At 35.2% G+C, this 22,100-nt stretch overlaps 1 protein-coding gene and 2 long non-coding RNA genes across 3 annotated transcripts; all 3 read right to left on the reverse strand.

The window, feature by feature from the left end:
- Window positions 1-1,588: 1,588 nt before the first annotated feature.
- LOC140742504 (uncharacterized) lies at window positions 1,589-6,257 on the reverse strand. The gene is made up of 3 exons (XR_012102290.1): window positions 6,088-6,257; window positions 2,683-2,879; window positions 1,589-1,774 (listed from the first exon to the last, which is right to left on the reverse strand). It is a non-coding gene; the product is annotated as an uncharacterized LOC140742504 (long non-coding RNA).
- Window positions 6,258-10,930: 4,673 nt separating this feature from the next.
- On the reverse strand, window positions 10,931-14,560 carry LOC140742552 (uncharacterized). Its single transcript, XM_073073454.1, has 5 exons — window positions 14,516-14,560; window positions 14,143-14,280; window positions 12,366-12,466; window positions 11,783-11,876; window positions 10,931-11,267 (listed from the first exon to the last, which is right to left on the reverse strand). The coding sequence occupies exons 1-5, from the start codon at window positions 14,558-14,560 to the stop codon at window positions 11,103-11,105; spliced, it is 543 nt and encodes a 180-aa protein (XP_072929555.1). The 3' UTR covers window positions 10,931-11,102.
- A 451-nt stretch (window positions 14,561-15,011) lies between these two features.
- Window positions 15,012-18,997, reverse strand: LOC140742505 (uncharacterized). Its single transcript, XR_012102291.1, has 4 exons — window positions 18,899-18,997; window positions 18,392-18,566; window positions 15,827-16,063; window positions 15,012-15,164 (listed from the first exon to the last, which is right to left on the reverse strand). It is a non-coding gene; the product is annotated as an uncharacterized LOC140742505 (long non-coding RNA).
- Between the last annotated feature and the right edge of the window lie 3,103 nt (window positions 18,998-22,100).

A 22,100-nucleotide genomic window follows, 5' to 3' on the forward strand; every position in this document is an offset into this window, starting at 1 on the left:
GCGAAGCACTTCGCTGGCGATCGAATATCGGTTCGTTAAGAGAAAAGAAAGCTCGCGACATCGGTACTACGGTACTCACAGCGGAGCTATGCTGTATTCTTTAAGTCATAAGCGAATAGGACATAATATTAAAATAACACTGTATTAATCCCGAATAAAGTATTTTGCTGCCGTGCTCCGGTAGTCTTAGTTCGGAACATATTTACCACATGTTTAGAAAACTTCGATAGCGTGATTCAGAATACTCGTGGCGCCATCTCTTGACGAGTAGCGGGAGGTCGCCACAGTATATATCTGCAATAAAAGCTTTAATTTTTGTGCTTTTGAAGTTTTAAATGTTACAGTAGGTTGTTAACGTCAGTTATGTAAGCGTCAGCTTAAGTCATGTTTTATCCAAGGTTTTACGAGTATATAATAAGTTTGATAATCTCTTATTTTTTTATTGGGATAGCAAATGAGCTTGCAGTTCACCTAATTCCTATCTGGAAATTTGTGACCAATGCCATCTGGAATTAGCACTATTTGAAATCTATCACAGATGCTTTAAGATTAAGAGTAGCTCTTAAGGACTAAGGTATCGCCTCATATGTAACTCAACCGGCATCCTCCACCGCAGCACTACTTCACACTAGCAATGCGTGTGGCAGCCTCTTTGGACGAGCCATACTTGCTCTACCAGCTTCAAATTCAAAAGCTATGACAAACTGGACCGACCTTCCTCTGCTTCATCACGGAACAGTTCTACAGGACTCGGGTTGAGATAGGTACTTCTTCGAGAATGGAGAGGAAGAATGCGCCTTTTTAACCGACTTCAAAAAGGAGGTGGTTATCAATTCGGCCGGTATCTTTTTTTTTAACTAAGCTAGTTAGAATCGATTAGAAATGGTGCATTAATGTGTGTGTTATTTGATAAAAAAGCAAGAATTATGCCAGCGCTTCGGAAGATTTTCCCAAAATGTATTTTGTCGATAACATATATAATTTCTCTTGTACTAATCGCAAACGTTGCTTTGTAATGTATCCGAGCTGTCGCTAACAAGCTCGTGGGAGCAGTCGTTTCATGTAGAGTACATACATACAAATGTTTTATTTTCCTTTTCTTCCCATTGTTGGAACTGCGTGATTACACGCACCGAAGCTTTGTCTAGGAGTATGTACCTGCTGGGAGAAATTAGGGTTGGTGCTTCTTGTTTTATTTGTGAATATACTTTTGAAGTACTTCTTTTTTGTTTAGGTATAAGATTCAAATCCTTTGCTCTTTGTACAATACTCTTTCCAATCCAATATGATTACACTGTGCAATATAATGTTTTCATATTCACCTTCATAGTACCTACTCACTGTAAAAATATTTTTGCAGAAAAGTACTCAGAAAGAGTTTTTGAAAATGTTACCTTTAAGGGAACTACTAAATAGAATATACCTACCTACACAGGTGTATGTTCTTAGTAATAACTAGTTTGGGTAACTTAAAAAAACCTTTAAGTAGCAATTATCTTTTATTAGAATTCACAAGAATTAGGAAACAACAATTGAACCATGATTGAGATTAATTTGCAATAAGTATTAAAACGTTTTGCATGAAGAAATGAGAAAGTTTCTGTTATTTAAAGTTCAAATATCAAACAAAACCACTTATATCAAAACCCAGAAGGGCTAAGTTGTTCAAAAATTCTAAATATTGGTCGTATTGGGAAATGCAGTTGGACAAAGCTGGCACGGAGTCAAGCAAGAACGCCGTAAATACTGTCAGGGGTTCCGTTTGTCCCGCGTTCTGTGGATAAACACATTTATCAATACATATCTAGCTGATAACGCCGTTGTGGTCATTCGATTCGAATGGGGAAACATTTAGGTGTTTTGAATCGGGATTTGTTATTACTTTTGTTTTAGCCGTTGACCTGTTTACTGAATTATGTAATAGCAAACGATAAATATAAAAATTAAGCATACATATGCAGATAACTTACTGTAATGGACTTCTAAACAACCAAAAGACGACTTAGCCGCGGGTCAACGCACTATCTTTTATAATTTTAAGATTCATTATCAAGCAGTCGGCTAAGTACTAATGATGTGCCGAGTCGGCCATTTTTGGTATTCGAGTACTTTAGTACTCATATAAAAAAGAATCGAGTCAGTACTCGAGTCCAAAGTATTCACAAAGTACTCGAGTACTTTGCACAACATACAGTCCAATAGCACGGAAGAGCAAAAAAAAAAACTCACTCACTAGCCACTCACTACACAAAATTAATCAAGTTTTTACTTGTACGAGTAGTAGTTGTAGTGTACGAGTATCGTCAGTATTCGAGTATTACTGGTACTCGAGTATCACTATTGGTACTCGAGTATGCGAGTTTATGTAAGTACTCGAGTACTGACTCGAGTCGACCTGACTCGGCACATCTCTACTAAGTGCTAGTCGAGCCTGCACACGGGGGGTTCCATACATGTTTATCATAGCGTTATTTATATCATTTTTATCTGCTATTATTTATATATTATTTATTTATATCATAGCAGCCATAAAAATATATGCGTAGTAAAAATGTTAAGTATTTACCCTGAAACGGATGGAAAGTCGGATGTACAGCTGTACAGACAGCGGGTAGGTAGTAATGGGTTTTTAGTCTTTGGATAGGGAACCCTAAAAAGCAATATAGATACCAATAAACCTACATTATACGTGACCAATGTTGCTATAGCCACTCGCTGCAATAGGATCATCTCACAGCGTTTTATGTGGGCTAATGTTTCAGCCATCAGGATTTTTATAGTTCGACCTCCACCCTTTAGCAAATGGACTTTTATGAATTCACTCTTCGAGCACGCGCCGAGAATGTCACAAACTTCTACCCATATTTCTGTACCACCATCTGAAAGAAGAAATTGAACTTTAAATTAAATTAAATTGAAGCTTAATTCTTTGTATGCCCGCTTACTACTTGGTCATAATAAAAGTTTCCATTAATATATTCATGGAACCAACAGCCGTTAGGTAACAATCTCCCCATAAACAGGGAGGTGATTGGTAGAGCCAAGCCAGGTTCTACCAGGTCGGTACCGCCGCTACGTCGATTTTCTGTGGCACACTAATTCTGACAAAGTTACCAAATATAGGTAGAGTAATAAAGTTGCAAAGCAAAATTTCTAAAAGTGTTTTTAGATAGAATAGTATTAAGGTGGTAGAACGAACTTAAAGGTGGTAGACTTTGTGGTTCGACTCCGGCGGCACCACCGCCACACCTATTTCTACCTAATAATAGCAGTGTTAAGCGCTGCTGTGTTCCGGTTTGAAGGGTGTGGTAAGGGAGACAGACTTTTCCGAGGCGTTCCAGCTTAGTCCTCAGGGGTAGCGGCGCATCTGTGGCCGACCTCATGTAGGAATATCTAATTTTATCTGGGGTTGATTACAGGTGTCCATGGGCGGCAGTAGCCTTACTTACCATCAGGTGGACTGTATGCTCGTCTGCTACTCTTATAATATTTAAAAAAAAAGTATTAGAATAATATTATTGTTATACTTCCAAGAAACTTATTCGTCCCATTCAACTTTATATTTTATACCTTATTAATAATTTCTAATTATAAATACCACCGATTCTAATTGGACTAGATTTAACTAACAAAATTAAATAAGGTTTCAAGTTACCATCATCTCATTGCTATCCCACTATGGGGCTACGACTGTTCCCACTATTGGGCTCCTCTCAGAGCGAGAGAGGTGTAGGCTACAGCCCACGATGGCCAATGTGGTTCAGTAGACTAACACACCTTTGAGAACTTTTTAAAAGACCTCTTGGCCGCATAGGTTTTCAATTTTTTTTCCGTCATCATTAAAGAGATTGATTATAGACTTTTAATACTTTTATAACTTCGAAATTCCTAATAAGATAAACGAGTTTTTCGGAATCGATTCTTGTATCCGCAGATTGGGATGCCTTTCAAGCTACTCGTGTACTCCACTTCAGTAGCTACCTACCCTTACCAGGAGTTTTTACGTTTCGACAAATATGTCTGTTTTAGTATTTGCTTACGTATGGGCCAATACGATTTCCTAGTTCTGACACAATCCGCTAGGGGCGCTGATTGGAATTTATATGGGCAAATACGTAAACAAATACCAAAACAGTCATATTTGTCGAAACGTAAAAACTCCTGGTAAGGGTACAGGTTCCAAATACGCCTATTCCCATTTATCAAAGGAAAAAACGTGGTTCCAGAAAATCTAAAAGTTATAAAATATACAATGGCATCGGCACATAGGTTTATTTTGTTATTCCGTCGGCCATACATCAAGCAGGGTCTGATTGAAACGTGAATGATTCAGATGGATGCTACACTTCTTACTCCCATGGCGTACCTCGGCCTTGTACTCCTTATACTGTCCCTCGGAGACACATTAATCGTAGTTCTTGTCACACTGAAAGCTATAAACTACTAACTATTTTAAAGATTAATTCGAAAAAAGCCGAAGTCCAAATCTATTGCTTTTTACAAGCTTTTAATTTGCCTTGCTTGTTAGCCCCAACCGATTGAGCAAAATTTTTGGATACAGGTTTATATGGATGACAATGCATGTTTAGTATAGTGACGTCATTCAAAATTCAATATGGTGGACGTCGCATGATGGATCAATTATTAACGCACTCCAATAATGTGGATGTCAAATGAAATGGTTTGCTTAGAAGTATACGAAAAATAAAATAACATTATTATACAGCTCGCTTTTACGAACTTTTTTTATCATATATTTATTCATAATATCTCTACGAGCTACGATTCATACGAGTTGCACATACCATTATTACTTATTTAAGTCGCTTATTATATGACGAGAACCTAAACCAATAAAAGGGATAACCAAATAAATACCTAATCAGTGTTTAAATTACATATTTTTGTGTCTTGAGGAACAATTACCTTCACAAAATCCTTTTGATCTTACTTAAAAGCTTCCTGTAGTTTGTAAAAGTACCCTTACAATACGTGGATCATATAGGTATAAATCCGTATCTATATATCTCATACGTGCGTAGCGTATCGATATTTCTAGGAAACGTGATAGAAAAGCTTTCAGAGAGTCTTATACGTGTTCACGTATATATTATATTCTATTAGCTAAACGAGTGTCCTGTTTTGATGCGTGAAATGGAATAGGAAAGGGTCAGCCTTTCCATTATTTGGCAAGAAAATTACGTATATTTTTGAACAATCATGATTTTCTCGTCTTCAGGGATATACCCGAAGTGCTGTTTAGTTTTCTTATTTCATTTCTGTATTTGTTTACTCAGAATGATAGTCCATAATGGCTTCATCATTTTTCACATGCCAACGAGATTTATGCTGAGAATTTATGATCTTGGTGAATGAATGATTATTCCGTTTGAGCTTGAGTTAAAACCAGCAATGAATTTCAAATTGAATGAAAAACGTTATTATTTAAGGATGAATTATATATGATATTTTATGGTAAACATTTTATTTATGTAGTTATTATTTTTTTTGGGTTTTATTAATAATATATAATATTATGTTTTCCTAATCAAATAAATTATTATTTTATTAATTTAAATATGTAATAAAAATACATATTATGTATAAAATTCTCGTATCACAATGTTAGTAACCGTACGCCTCTGAAACGGCTTTACCGATTTTCACCAAATTTTATATGCATATTCAGTAGGTCTGAGAATCGGCTAATATCTATTTTTCATACCCCTAATTGATAAGGGTTGTTCAACCTTAACATTTTTTTATTTATATGGCAACACAACATTTGCCGGGTCAGCTTGTAATTTATAAATACATTGACAGTGATGTACACCATCGTGAAGAAACGAATACAAATTGCAAGTTCTTAAAGGTATGTGAAGTCTACTAATTCGTATTTGGCTAGCAAGGACTGTCGTGGTCACCCTGAGAGGAGATTCAAAGGAAGTCCTCTTAGACTGGGTTAGTAATAGGCTGCCGACAAATTGCAATGACTCATTACAGATACTAAATTCTATCTATAAAACCATAATATTTATGACTTAAAGCTTAGACAACATAGTATACATATAGCCTTAAAGTTATTACCGACATAAGGCAGAAATGTCTCCACAGCAAAATGTTCTAAATAGGACCCAAGCATCAGCGTATTGTTTCCTATAGTGCAATAAAACGAATAGCGAAGTGGGCTGTCGGGGTCCCTTGCTGCGTGAGTACTGACTCGGAATATTGTCTCCAGAGCTGTCCCATCCGAAGGATGTAACTGAAATGAAAATAAAATGAATTTGTTTTTATATGCTAAAAGCTTTTGAGCCTTTTTAGAACTCTTGGAGGAAGATTTATAACCCTTAACCCTTTTATTGTTTATTTATTTTTATTTATTTATTTATTGAAAGTTGCACCAACGAAGTAATCACTAACAAATCCATTGTACACTTTATATGTATATGAGCAATAAGTGTCACTTCACTTATAGGTGCAAACGGCATGCAATAGAAAACAAGTAAGAGCATTAGCTCTTAATTAACTCTTAATTAAATTAATTAAAAACATTAATATCTACAATTGAGTATATCAATCGGATAAGATGCGATAAGAATATAAAATAATTACATAGCAATACATTCTTAAAAATATACAACGATACACTATTAATTTGACTATGAGAGTAATTAAATTAATTAAGAAAATGCAAATCAATTAAAAAACACAAAACAATACAGAAGATTAAATTTAACACGTAATAATAAAATTATATAATTGTAATTGAAATAAGAATATAATTTATATTAGTGGTCCTTAGAATAACAAGTGTAACCTTTAAATGCATCAAATGTATTCGAGAATATATCAATTGCTTTTTCAGAATTATTTTCGAGGCTTAGGTTGTGAATATTGTTGTAATTCCTCTGCATTCTGTTCAAAGGAGAATGATGACCAAGGTTAGAGCGCGCAGGTTTTACAGAAAATGGTTTGTACTTCAGTGATCTAGGCATCCTTCTTGGAACAGATATGTTAATTTGAGAAAGAAGATGAGGAGCATCGATTTGACCATTAACTAGCTTGTACAGAAACATGTAGTCTAGTTGCCTTCTACGATTAGAAAGAGATTTTAGGCGAAAGTATTGCAACCGATCTTCGTAAGAAGGCAGCGATTTTGCTAAGTTGCAGCTATATGACAGGTGCCACAAAAATCTTTTTTGAATACTTTCTAGACGTTTATTATAAATATTGTAATGTGGGTTCCACACAACGCTGCAATATTCAAGGCCGCTGCGAACAAGAGCAGAGAAAATTGTAACTTTTGTGGATGGATTTTTGAAGTCCCTGCAATTACACAAGACGAATCCCAGCATTTTGAATCCTTTTTTAACAATGTGGTCGATATGCAAGTTGAATCGAAGTTTATTGTCGAGAACGACACCCAAGTCACGGACATGATTAGTTTCGGATAACGGCTCTCTGTTAATGTAATAGGTAGAAGTTTGAGATTTGACTTTCTTTCTGGTAAAACGAATTTTGCAGCATTTAGAAATATTTAAATTCATACTATTCAAAGCACACCATGAAACAAGGTTATTTAAATCGTTTTGAAGCAAAATTGTCTTGTTTATCTACTATTATATATATACATAAGGTTTTTTTTTCATTATGCGTACGAGGCCGATTTTGATAAAAGATTTAGATTAAAAAATCGATGTCCCTAGCCGGAATTAAATGAATTAATTTTGAAAAAAGAAACGCCATTGGGTGGTATCGCTCATAAGAAGCAAATTCTAATAAGTAATGATACACCAACTGAAGGAAAAGTCATATTTTCAAGAAATTAAGTATCCGTATTAAGTATAATAACTAACATTCTTTCTTTCGTAATATAAACGCGTTCTATGAATATCTAAACATATCTGTATTAAAATCAATTATAAAAATGTTACTAAAGACAAAATTACCGTGACATTACCAGTCCTTGGTGCTTCATTCAGCTTAAAATGCACATCAGCGTACGCGATATCGTTACTTCCACAATCGAAAGCTTCAGAGCAGTTACACGAAGTAATGAATCTCGCTCTACCAGCATTAGCCTTCATCTCTGCGGTGACTTGCCTCCATTCCGTGTCATTAGTAAAGTCGGCAAGTTCCAAAAGAAAGTTTTCTTCTAAAGAGAAAACCGTTATTGCATCTGATATCGGTGTACCATGCTAAAAAATAAAGAAGATAAGAAGCAAATGTATGTGAAGGACTTAAAATCGGGCTAAGGGCTAAGTGGCACACCTTGAAAGAGACCTATGTTCAGCATTAGAGCATTAAGGGCTGAGAAGTCTAATATGACATCCAAGAATTCAGATTCATTCATTCATTCTCAATTCATTATTTTGTAGTTCGACGATAGAATCCCGCCGATACATCTAAATACAGAATTCTCATAAAAGCAGTGTCAAGTTATATTATGTTTTTGTCTGCAGGCAAGAGATGTAGTAAGAGAGAATTAGATAAGTCATTCCAACTTATTCCTCTGGGGTGACAAGATGCATTGCTATTTCAGGCTGAACTCCAGTCCAGGTATTTGTGGTTGTTTACAAATGCTCATGCGGCAGTGATGCTCTTGCTATTAGGTGAACTATATGCTTCTCTGCCACTTCAATTTCACAAAGTTATGAATCAAAGTATACATTTTCAATGTTGTATGACGAACAGTGTGGTTGGTCTATTTAGCCGGATTCAGACAATGGTATCGTAAGTTTAGCGCGGCTAGTGTGGAAAGGCGAAGTTTTTAACGAGTCTGTGCCGTTCGTTGAGGCCGCCTGCTTGTTAGCGCTGAAGTTAGACTCGCCATGATTTTGGAAAATCGGGATATTTTTAAACGAGAACTATACGTATTGTGATAATGCAGCGCCATCTATCATCGTTTCGGAGAAACTAGCTTTCGTTGTTTACTGATTTTGTAATCTTTGCGGTATTAACAAATTAATTACATTTTAGTTGGATTGTATTTTACGTTTACATGCCATAATTTTTAGTTTATGTAATAGAGAAACGCTCATCATTATTTTGTTTTATATTACGCTATGATAATCAGTTCTAAATGCAGCCTTTTTATTTTTGTAGTATTTAATTAAGAAGCAGAATGTTCACACTCGAAATTTCTTTTCAAATAACATATTTGAATTAAGGACACATAAATCCCATGGTGACCCTAGCTAAGCGCTGAGTAAAAGCGCGATAAAAAGTCGCTTTTGACACATAATTTTTAAAAAACTTGAAGCCAAGTTCGCTGCTAACTAAAAGTTTCGCCGTAGGTAGTCGCTGAATGTGTTAGGTTTTTATTGAAAAGCAAGTTTTTAGAATCCTTTCATACTTAGGTATATTTATGAAAATATGCTTGAAATAGAGCGCATGATTGAACAAATCAGCCAAGTGTGAGTTGAACTCGCACAATGAGAATCTGTACAATTTTTTTTTAAATAGTATTATGAGTATTTTGTTTCATAGCAAGTGTAGCTACAAGCATTGTGAAAACTATAATAGTTTAATAGATAGAACGAAAAACGCCGAAAAGCCACAGTCTACTTTTTATTCTGAGAATAAATAGAGTTCTTAAGTAAATATTGCTAAGCTTCATAATATTCTCGTAGAAGTCTAAAGTGTATATAGCTCGTCTAAATTAAAATTGTCCGAAGATACGTTCCACTGAATTAGAAGTTTAACTTTTCGTATCAGTCTTTAGAGAGTTATAATATCTTTAATAAACTTGCTGCCACCAACTTCCTATACTTTTGCTTCGGTTATCTTATATGTATATAAAATTCTCGTGTCACAATGTTAGTTACCGTACTCCTCCGAAACGGCTTTACCGATTTTCACCAAATTTTATATGCATATTCAGTAGATCTGAGAAACGGCTACTATCTATTTTTCATACCCTTTAGTAATAAGGGTTGTCACCCTTAACATTTTGTATATGGCAACACAACGTTTGCCGGGTCAGCTTGTTTATTTATATAAATATTTATCAAAGAAACAATCTTTATCTTTATTTGTTATTAGAAACCAATACAGAGATAATTGTCGGCAAATGTTTTCATCATTAGAAGATTGGCTCACGTCCTGACCGCAATCACGTGTTATGGAGAAAAAATTAACAGACCAGAATGTGATACGTGCGCGCAATAAACGCTCGTTAATTACCCGCTGAGAGATTACTTTTTATATACGTATAAATAACTATAGCTAAACGTAAAAATATAATTTAGGGTAATATTAGAACCCTATGTATGTTTGGTGGTGGGAGAACCCTGCGTGATTCGACTTTAGCGGCAACACCGCCACACCTATTTCTGCCTATTAACAGCAGTGTTAAGCGCTGCTGTGTTCTGGTTTGAAGGGTGTGGTGAGGGAGACATGCTTTGCCGAGGCGTTCCAGCTTAGTCCTCAGGGCTAGCGGTACATCTGTGGCCGACCTCAGGTAGGAATATCTAATCATATTTGGAGTTGATTAGAGAAGTCCATGGGTGGCAGTAGCCACTTACCATCAGGTGGACTGCAAGCTCGTCTGCTATATTATTATAAAAAAAAACAGTGTTAATCGCTGCTGTGTTTCGGTTGGAAGGGTGTGGTAAGGGAGACATACTTTTCCGAGGCATTCCAGCTTTGTCCTCAGGTGTATCGGTAAAACCCTTATACTACACGGAGTTGGTTAAAGATGGTGGTGGTCACATACAATCAGGAATCAGGTGGACTTTAAGCTTGTTTCCTAAGCATTCATGTACTTCATTCCATCCATCCATCAAGGTCCACTGCTGGACATAGGCCTCCCCTAATTGGCGCCACTTCAACCGGTCCCGTGCCCGTTGAATCCAGCGGTTTCCCGCCGTCTTCTTCAGGTCGTCGGTCCGGTCGGGGGGCGGCCTGAACTCCTTTTGCCTGCGCGTGGTCGCCACTCGAGGACCTTTCTTCCCCATCGGTTATCGGTCCTCCGAGCGATGTGGCCGGCCCATTGCCACTTCAGCCTGCTAATTTTGAGAGCTATGTCGGAAAGCTTAGTTCGTCTATGTACTTCATTATTATAAAAGAATACTGTCAACATAATCAATTTTCATGTGATTTTATTGACATACCTGGCACTCCTTACATATGTCATTGACAGCAGATTTCAATTGTTCCTCGGTGGCGAAGTACCATTGCAGTGTGCATATTGGCATTATATTGCTCACATTCGCAACTAGAGTTACCGAGGTACCTTCATTTACTAATCGCGGTGTGGGTTCGACCTGTGTAAATAAAACATAATATCTTAAATTTGCTATATCTTAGAAAATGTCAAAAAACACGGATAAATAATTCTGTCTATTTGTGCTAATGTATTCCGATCTGAATTGTAGTGAAACAGGCAGATCTACGTAGGTAGATGAGTGTCTTCCTTACGCCCATTAGTAATAGTAAATCTTCAGACAGCAGATATTCATTAGTTTCAGTCACCATTTGAATATCTGGTACACTCCATATTCATTTAAAACTATAGTCATAAAATATTTTTATTACAAGATTTGTATATTTTTTTTTACAATTAAGTACCTAAGTATGTTTTTACAAATAAGGTATCCCGAACCCGAACTTAAAATCTAACTAAAAAGACTCATTACAGTCTAATAACAATCCTCTTATCTCTTACCTTTTTCTAATAATATTACTGCATTGTCTTATCGTCTTAATACGTTTCCGGAAAGTCCTAACGGAATCCAATACGAGCAAAATCCTCGGATTTCAGAAAAGTAATAAAACTTACCTGGATAACTGGTAAAATGGAGTCTAGGACTATTATTGTAGTCTTCGCTTCGGCAAATTGGTGCAATACACTCACAATGGCCGTAATTTCGTACCTGAGAAATATTACTTTAGTTAATAAATAACAAAGCATTTATTTTTAGCAATAGAGTAGAGTACCTGAGTTAGTTATTATTATTAAAGTATCTTTTATATTTAAAAATGTTATAACACTACACTCCGTGCACGGCTTATAGATTTGTCGTCATTTTTTGTATAAATATTATTGATACCGATTACTTTTTAACATCGGGAACTGCACGTTAAAACGGGTTCATTACTTTTGAACAATAGTTAATCCGCACAGATTTTATAATTAATACAAAAGATTTAGTACGCTAGATAGGTACACTAGGTACAGACAATTTTATTTGTATTTATTTGGCAATTTTCGACTACCTTGTTTTTGCAAGTCCATATACGATACACATATGGCTAAGTGAAATTATAAGTTATAGTACTATAATATAATTTCTTTTAAAATCTTACTCAGATTAGATTGTTATCTGTGCTAATCTAGCCATAAACTGAGCATTGTTACTTACTGTCCCGAAGTAGGTAATCCAGATGAAAGGATTAAGTTACTCTCGTTAGCGTCGTCGAAGATATCGCACGCTGTTCCATTGATAGAGCACCGCCATTCGAACTACGGAAATGAGATTATCTCTTCGTTTACCCTCAACTATTAAATATTTCAATTGTTATATTTTCTTTCATATTGGAGTTTTTATTAAGTTGAAGTAGAAAAAAAAACAAGTAGTTCACCTGATGATTTTTTTTATAATATAGAAGTAGCAGACGAGCATACAGTACACCTGATGGTAAGTGGCTACTGCCGCCTATGGACATACGTAATCAACCCCAGATAGGATTAGATATTCCCACCTAATGTCGGCCACAGATGCGCCGCTACCCTGAGGACTAAGCTGGAATGCCTCGGAAAAGACTGTCTCCCTTATCACACCCTTCAAACCGGAACACAGCAGCGGCTAGCAGTGCTGTTATTAAGTAAAAATAGGAGTGGCGGTGGTGCCGCCGGAGTCGAACCACGAAGGGTTCTACCACCTTCTCAGGGGATCATACACTTGGGGATGATCCACTTGGGGATGATCCACCTGGGGATGATACAACATCACAGACTGTTCATGAAATCCAAATAGGATTGATGACAGGTCGGTTACAAATGCGTGCTAATAAATAATAAATCTATCCAATTTTGGATATTCAATGTAGAGATCGAAATTTTCCTGCTTAATAAATATATTTTTTTTTACAATTAAATAAGGAAAAATTTAATTAATTACTTTTATTAATACTTAATATATAATAAGATGGGACGCCTTATGTAATGTCCCTTCTTTACTAGACACTTCAAATTAGAATAAAGTAACGTTTAAATATATATATATATATATAGTAGTCATAGCTAGAATTTAATATAGTCTCAAAGAATTACTAGTTTTTTCACGTTAGAAATTTCAGATACACAATCTTAATGTGTTTTTCTTAATTAGTCGTATTACAATATTCCTATTTTATGGGTGTTTTATACACAAGCACATCAAATCTATTTTTGCCTATAAATCCTAATATTGCTGTATTCTGGAAAATAGGGATAGCTATACGAATAGTTCCAAATTAGTCCCTTGGGATATCTGTGATCGGTTCGGACAGGATTCCTATCCTATTTGTGGATGGCAACGGATAACTATTGTGCTGTAATATTCACTTAACATCACGTGGAACGTATGCCCAATTGCATCTGGTACCTATTATTAAATAAGTAATATCGAATTAAGAATATTGGAAGTTGCTGAAGTGCTAAAATTTGAGATTATAATATTATAATTACATTAATTATATATCAAAAATTTGGTCGGAAATTTTGATAAAAATCTGGTCCTGGACAACAGCTCCACTCACTGTATAAAACAGGATTCTTAGATATATAAGAATCATACATGTGACGTCATACTGGACATCGGTCAAACCGTCAAGGAAGAGTAGCATTATGAACACAACACACCTTTTGTTTATGAATATCTACACTAATATTATAAAGAGGAAAACTTTGTTTGTTTGTTTGGCTCAAATAGAATGAATGAATAGGCTCAAAAACTAATGGACCGATTTTAAAAATTCTTTTACCATTCGAAAGCTACATTATCTACGAGTAACATGGGCTATATTTTATATGAAATATATTTGATAAATAGATTTTGAGTCAGTACAAAGTTTGCCGGGTCAGCTAGTAAAAAAAAAAAACGTAAAATAACTTTTAAAATTTCAAATAAAAAAAGCGAGCATTGAACACAAACTTACAGTTAACGGTAGACCGGCGTAGTCGTGGTTTATTACAGTGGATTCAATAGTGAAGCTATGATCAATGCCGACAATTAGTTTGTCTGCGCTAAGGTAAACTTCCAAGCCGCGGTAACCAACTTCGAAAGGTAGCTCAGTCTGCAATTGATTCACTTATTTTTGTTACTTTGCTATTAATACCTTTAAACGAATAATCTGAATCTCAGAAACGACTTCAAGGACTTTTTATGAATGTATGCGAGAGTTTTGGATGAAATAAATCGATCTAGTTAGGTTTAATTGTTAAAAAACGTCGTTTAAAAAAATACCGAGCAAAGCTCGGTCATCCTGGTACTATAAATAAATAATGCTTTCTACGCTCATAGTTTCATACTGGGATTGTCCTATTATGATGCTTGTAATAAACCTTTGAGAACATTTTTAAAGAATTGTTAAGTATGTTTTCTCTCGTTGTATTCCTTCACTGTCTAAACAAGTGATAATTACGTTCTTATTTGGACGTAACATAAAAATTAGGTGTGCCTGGGATCCGAACCTCCAATATTCTGATTGAGGGGCTGAGTTGCAAACAATTAGTCTATCAATGTTTTTATTGGTACCTACCCACAATCAATAAAGTTGGTAGAATTTGTAATCTCTTGAGAATGTTATGTAGAGCTCTCAGGTAAATAAATTGTCTCGTGAATTTTACCTATTACTGATAATCTGAGTTCATAACGATAAATTGGAAAATTAATACTTGACTTTATTACAATTTACTCGTAATAAACCAACTGAACGATTATGATATATTTTCTCAGTTTATAATATTTATCTAAATGAAAATTGAAATAAAATTTGAGTACAACATATTTCTTATTTACCTGTGTTATAATTTCATCAGAACTTTCTTTTATTATGTAGCATGTTACGTCGTAAATCTGGCCTGGTTGTAGAGAAAATGAAGGGATCTCCAATCTAGACCCAATAGTAGATATATTAAAAGTTTCTTTTATGTCCGCACTAAAAACTTTCCAAATAAACTGAAAGGTGAATTAGTAATGTAAAAACAAGGCAAGTTATATTTCAGGCTGACTGTACGTTGGTTAACATTGGAAGGGAAAGTTGCTTCGGCGTTCATTTTGTTGCTTAAGCAACTGAGTTGCGGTTTAATCCATTGCCGTTCTGAGGACTCCAATTTGTTGTTTGAGCGATCGACAAGTGCCGCTTGTGTTTGTTTTATTCAAAGCAGATGACAGCAATCCATGGATGTATGGATGATGGTTGATGTATCATGTAGGTAAGCTACTAAAAAGTCAGTTGAGCAACTTTTGCCAGTCTTAACTTAATCGGTAAGCCAATTGATCCAGCGATAGTAGGTAATGCAAGTCATGCCAATGGGTGGCCAATGGGTGGTCAGCAAGTTTTGTTTACATTGTAGTAAATTTGGTCCAGGTTTTTAATATTTGCCTTTGGCGATCAATGATTTTATTATATTTTTCTCTTCCTATGTTAAGATGGTCAGAATATAGTCAGTTCAGTCAGTCAGATCAGTGTACGAAATTTGTTGATAGAAAAACAAAAAATTGAAGATTATTTCTTCTTAACCTTCTTATGTTTTACTTATATTATAGTAGTATACTTTAAAGCACGAAAAGTTCTATTACATTTTGTCGATTGTCAAGTGCAAAAGAAATATACCCACATAGTAATCATAAATCGGTTCGCATGTAGTGACCTCAGCCTCCAAAACATATACTATATCGGTATATGTATTCTGTGCCCCAATGAGAATCACAGACAGCATGTCTGTCCGTCCGTCAATAGCTTCTAATGTCTGTTGTCCGTGTGTATTGTTTATGAAAAATGACTTTGGATCCGCCGTTTCTCTATTCATTGATTTACCTGTTACGTTGAATATATAATTAACTCCATACAGTAACTGAAAATAATAAAAGAGAAATAACAACAAAATAATCATAATGATTTAGTTATACAGGAGACATCAATATTTTTTTTAATATGTACTTATGAAATATATCTTAAGAAATTTATGAACCGTCCTATAAGGTCACTTGACTGATTGGGAATAAAATTGATACATCAAAGGAAATTCCAGCCCACAATGGTAAGAGGTCACATCTGTGGTCATACGCAAATAGCATTAATAGTACATTACAATACGAGGACGAAAAATTTTTTTCTGACAAGTGTGAGTTTTCAGGCCGAGCCGCAGGCGAGGACTGCAATCACACGAGTCAGAAAAACATTTTTCGTCCGCGTGTTGTATAAAATTTTATATTACGGGGTCGGAAATGGGGGTTTTGCGCACGCGAAGCGTGCGTAAAATGTCAATTTACGCACGCCGTGATATAAAGTCCATTGAAGAACTTACATAATCTTCTAATATGAAAACGGAATGTATTTCTATACGTAATCATCCATAAAATGAATGTGCATATAAAAAGAAGTTAGGCATTATCACACGCTAGGATTTCATACTTTTATAAAGGTAAGCTAAATAAACGATAAAGTTTGATTTAATGAAATGTCCGCTGAAAAAACCCATAAAGCTACCGGTGAGCGCACGTCTGCAGTTTCGTTATACTATTGTTATATAAATACTTCATTACGAATGTCGGCACCTGAATGGCATACCTTATTTATATTGAAATGAAGTTCATAAACATTTTTGAACGTCCGACGCACATTGTTTTCATATTTTTGGCTATTTTTTTTAATGAAAAATAGGAAGATTTCTCGTTTTGTGTTATCCATCTGTTCGTCCATCTGTCTTGTTATAAAAGTCTGTTACAAATCGATAATCTTGTAGCTGTACTGGTAGGTGGCTACTGCTATTACTACTGTAATGGTGAATGCTACCAGTATTAACCATTTTCACCATAAGTTCTCATAATTGGAGTTTTAATCAAATAAAATTTATATTATTATTTATTTTTATGGTATGAATTCTTGATCTCACAACCAGACACGTTTATGGGATTTTTTATATTCTTAAAAGAACATTTTAATACAGACAAGAGCTAATATAGAATTACGAGGCCGTTTGTTAAAATAAATCTAGACAAGACAACAGGGCGTTAGCCTCTTTATGGCTACTTTATGAGACTTTACTCTTTTAACACTAGATTAAAGTTTTTCTTGAGAAGTTACTTATTTGTGTTTTATGTGAGCTCTAGCTTTATATTGCATATGGTGGTTTTCAATTGTTTTTCGTATAACGTACGTAGATATATTGAAAATCGAGGTATGAACATTGCTTTTTTAAGGGAAAAAATGCTGCTGCATGGTAATGAAATTGAATGATAAATCCTGCTTTTTTGGCCCCGTTTCTTCTATATATTTATACTAGTGGTGCCCGCGGCTTCGCCCGCATTTTAAAGATATAATATGACACACATAAAACAGAAAATTCGTACCTTTATTGGAATGACAGTGGTGCCATCTGTTGAAAATTGGTCTTACCAACTCCCAAACCTTCGTGGGCTCTTGGACAACAACTTTGCAAAAGATCATCATTTGATCAAATGCGTAGTTTCCGATTTTATAAAATGTATATAGACAAATATTCATTTTTATATAAATAGATAGATGATCGACTAACATGGTAAACATGGTAAAGTAACTGTAGGTAAATTATGAAAAAATGGAATTTCGATCTTCTGGGTTGAAAGATCGATTCACTGAATCGATCCATTACTGGAGATCGATTAAAATAATCGATTTTGGTTCAAAATATCGATTCTCCGATTAATCGATCTCAGATCGCCATCCGTAGTTCCCGTGGGTTTTCCGGGATAAAAACTACCCTATGTCCGTTCTCGGATCTCAGACTATCTTTGTACAAAATTTCATTAAAATCGGTTCAGTGGTTTAGGCGTGAAGAAAAGACAACCAGACAGACAGACAGACAGAGTTACTTTCGGATTTATAATATTAGTAAGGATTTTTTCAACACGCTTAGTACTTTCAAATCATGACTAAGTATATAAATCTTGATATATTGAGATTTTATATAACCCTCATATTTGTTGTCAAGTTTCAATAGATTCAATTAGGTACAAGTTTGCCTACACGTCATGTTGTCTCAGAATTTCACGTTGTGAGTATCATGGCCAGACAAAGACATGCCCACAAACACCCAGACATAAACATAATATCTAAATTTATGGGTATCGAACTCGTACGCCTGAGCTCGATCGACATCGTAAGCAACAAGGCAGTAAATATTGTGTCCCTTTGTCAATACCTCGTCATCATTAATGATGTAAATGAAAGGTTCTGGTTGAGGTCCGTTTAATTTAGTTTCGAGTGCGCGCACCGTTTTCCAAACCATTAGAGTGAATCTCTGTGTGGGTGATCGTATTGGCTGCCAGCGAACTGTCCAATCTATGTCAAACTCAGCATCATCTTTGGTTTGAATTCTGTGGAGAATCACAAATTATTATAAAATCTCAAATTATCGTATTAAGAGGATTAAGTTGACGTGATATGTGACACCAAATGTTTTAACTTAGTCTTCAAGTGCAGTCACACATTAGAGGGTCCTACATTTAGAAGGACTCGAATCTTTTGGGCAAGGTAGGGCCAGTAGGTAAGGGGTATCAGGGGGCATAAACAAGTCTTCAATATTAGTTACAGTACGCATCTGTGACTTAAATGTAAGTAATAGAGATTTGCTTGTTACGGACTATATAGTACCTTATAATAATTTCCTATATATAAAAACTTAAATACAAATATTATCATTACTCACGTGATAACAGTAAAATCAGGTTTTTCAATCGGAGAGCTTTTGTCTTTTGGGCATATTAATTGTGGTGCCAAGATGCGAAATCTTGACATTTCTGCAACCTAGAATGACGAGGGAACAAATAACCACTACTATTTTTTACTTTAACAACACAATCAATTAATATTAATCAAAAAAGCTACTAATAATGCCGAGAAATAATTGAAGTTTATTATAATAAGTTTAATATTGAAACTGTTACAATTTTCTGCAAAATATGTAAAAATCGTGACAAATTAAACGCTTAAAAGAAGCAAGTTATTACAAGTTTACTTTTAAAATTGATGTTGCTATTAGGTATAACTATGAAAGCACTATTAATTAACTAGAAAGTTATATAAACCTAAGAAGTAATTTCATTTGCCGTGCCTGTATTACAGTTTGTTCGCCTCATTTATTATCAATTTATGCGTTTCCCTGAGGTTTACACGCAGCTGCCTCTAATTTATTGATATTGGACCCACGGACGTTTAAAGACCTCCTGGGGCCATGTAATATGTTACGCGGGTTCATACTTTAATACTAGTTATTATTAACTATAATAGAATACTCTATATTAGGATGTTATGCACAATATCGTGACATGTCGATATTAGGAGCCATCTAAATATACTGGGTGAATTTTTCAAACGGGCCTTCAGGGCCAAATCCGAAACTATAAGGATTAGCGAAAAATGCTGAAAGGAGTTACGAGGCCGATTTTGATAAAAACTAAAACTGCATCATTAGTTTTTTTTAATATTTTTTTCCTTAGCCGGGAATCGAACGAGTTCATTTTGAAAAAAATGACACCTCTATATTATTCCACTATCTGATAGTGTCGCTTATAAGGATCAAATTCTGGGAAGTAATGTTATGTGACAAATTAAAGGAAAAGGAAAATTTTGAAGAAAATACCTATGACTGACTGACATAGTGATCTATCAACGAACAGCCCAAACCACTGGACGGATCGGGCTGAACTTTGGCATGCAGGTAGATGTTATGACGAAGGCATCCGTTAAGAAAGGATTTTGATCAATTCTACCCCCAAGGGGATAAAATAGGGGATGAAAATATTACTTCGTAACGCGAGCGAAGCCGCGGGCAAGGGCTCGTTCTTAAATAAGACAGGAACCATAAATCAAGCTTAAATACTTGTTACTACTTCTGAGTATTTATTTAAATGCTATAATAACTTGTCAAGAAACAAGTTAAATCGTTTTTTGAAGATATCTTTAAATAATAAGACATCAGTGAATTTAATCTAGGAACCATTATTACAATTAAACATGAGAAATATGTTATCGACGTATTCAAAGTATTAACATTATAGCATTAAGCAATATATTACTACAAATAAAAACATTAATTTATTTAGCAAGTCAAAAATATGTAACTTACCACATATTTAGAAGGGATGTTTACGACGAAACTCATCACCATAATAACACGTAACGTCCTCATTATTATCTAGTTATAATAACTGAGGTGCGAAATTATAATTTGTAAATTACGCCCGTCCTTGAATGAGATAATTGGATCTAAATATATTATCTATTATTTACTTTCTTATACACTACTAATTGTAATTAAATAGCTATTCTAGGTTCTAGTTCTTTTATATTATAGAATTAGTAGGTAAACGAATATACAGTCAATTTGATGGCAAGTAGCAACTGCCGCCCATGGACGCCTATAAATAAACCCAGATAGGATTGAAGTCCTATCTGAGGTTAGTCGCAGATTCGTTGCTGCTCTTAAACGCTTTATAATATAAACGCCTCTGCCTTACCACACCCTTTAAACCAGACCACACTATATCATTGCCAGAACAGAACAGCGCTTAGCACTGTCATAGCTAAGACAGAAATAAGTGTGGCGGCGCGATGGTGGAATCACGAAATTGCTACGATCCATTCATCCATCAGCCCTTTAAGGTTCGCCGCTGGGTCGCCCTTCCCTAATTGGCGCCACTCCAACCGGTCCCGTGCCCTCTGAATCCAGCGATTCTTGCCGACGAATCGATTTTTTGCCGACTCAAAGTAAGCCTTTTATGTTTATACTTACAAAGAACTATAATCGTATTTAATTAACACATAAAGTCACTAGTACAATTTAATTGGTACACATTAACGAATTGGGTCGGCGAGCTTTTTAATGTTTTTCGTTAATAAACGCTCGCATGTTAATAAGTTTAACACGGTTAACGGCAAGCGGGAAGTAGTGCAAATAAACGTTTGAGTTTTATTTTTAGTTTGCGTGTGTCGATAAACACTAGGGAACGAGCTTAGTTGCCATCGCATGGTTTTGTGTATGAATATTTTATTCTAATGGAAGTATCGATTAGTGCATTCGGTCACGGTTTTAAAATAATGATAAGTAAACTGTATTGAACGTCTTGTGTAGTATAGAACCAGTACAATATTTTGGTTCTTACGCTGGAGGTCTGGGTATTGAGTCCTTGGCAAGATTTTTCGAAGTTACGGGTGTATTAGAAATTAATATTCACTTGCTTGAACGATGTAGGGAAACCGCAGAAGAAACTTAGACGCCTGGGAGTTCTGTGAAAAATCTTCCCTAAGGTGTGTGTTGTCTACCAATCCGTGCATGGCCAGCGTGGTGGACTACGGCTTTAATCCTTCTCAATAATGGGATAGAAATTGGTTTATGATAATGATATTGATAAAATTGAGTAGGTAGAATTTTCAAGGTTTATCGTTCGTTTAGTTATTTTTACCTCTAATGGGTATGATGGTATTAAGTATGCATTAAAATATTAGTTTCAACACTAGACTTTACCTTTAATTAAATATAATAATTAAAAAAATATTGTCCTGAAGAACATAACTTGCGGTTTATTCATGTACACATTTTTCTTTATTGGTTAATAGTGTTGGTACAAATCTAATTAACCGTATCCATCTGGTGCTAACTGCACCAGCTATCGCCCAGTTGCTCATTACGGGGCCATTAGTGCCCGTAAATTGTTTTAAAACGCAATAAGCCGGCGAGGACGGGTTACATTCGGATTATAAAGGATTTTCGCCGTTATTTCCTATTTACTGAGCGTATAATTGCTGTTTTATTTTAGTGTGCTGTTAAGGGTTATTATCCTTTGTACGGTACCAGTTGCAGTTGTTACTGTTATAATTTATGATACTTATATTTTTTACACCGCTTGGCA

The sequence above is a fragment of the Epargyreus clarus genome, unplaced genomic scaffold (genome assembly GCF_041222505.1).
Source record: "Epargyreus clarus isolate Ecla_fem2 unplaced genomic scaffold, WU_Ecla_fem_2.2 ptg000006l, whole genome shotgun sequence".
Taxonomy (NCBI): Eukaryota; Metazoa; Arthropoda; class Insecta; order Lepidoptera; family Hesperiidae; genus Epargyreus; species Epargyreus clarus.

Bases quoted from the DNA above. Each gene is read 5' to 3' on its own strand.
- LOC140742552 (XM_073073454.1), bottom strand. From the start codon at position 14,560: ATGTTCTCAAAGGTTTATTACAAGCATCATAATAGGACAATCCCA. The intron at 12,467-14,142 runs GTAAGTTTGTGT...TCATTTCCGTAG, and splicing joins ACGCCGGTCTACCGTTAACT to TTCGAATGGCGGTGCTCTAT. The intron at 11,268-11,782 runs GTAAGTTTTATT...TTATTTACACAG, and splicing joins CCATTTTACCAGTTATCCAG to GTCGAACCCACACCGCGATT.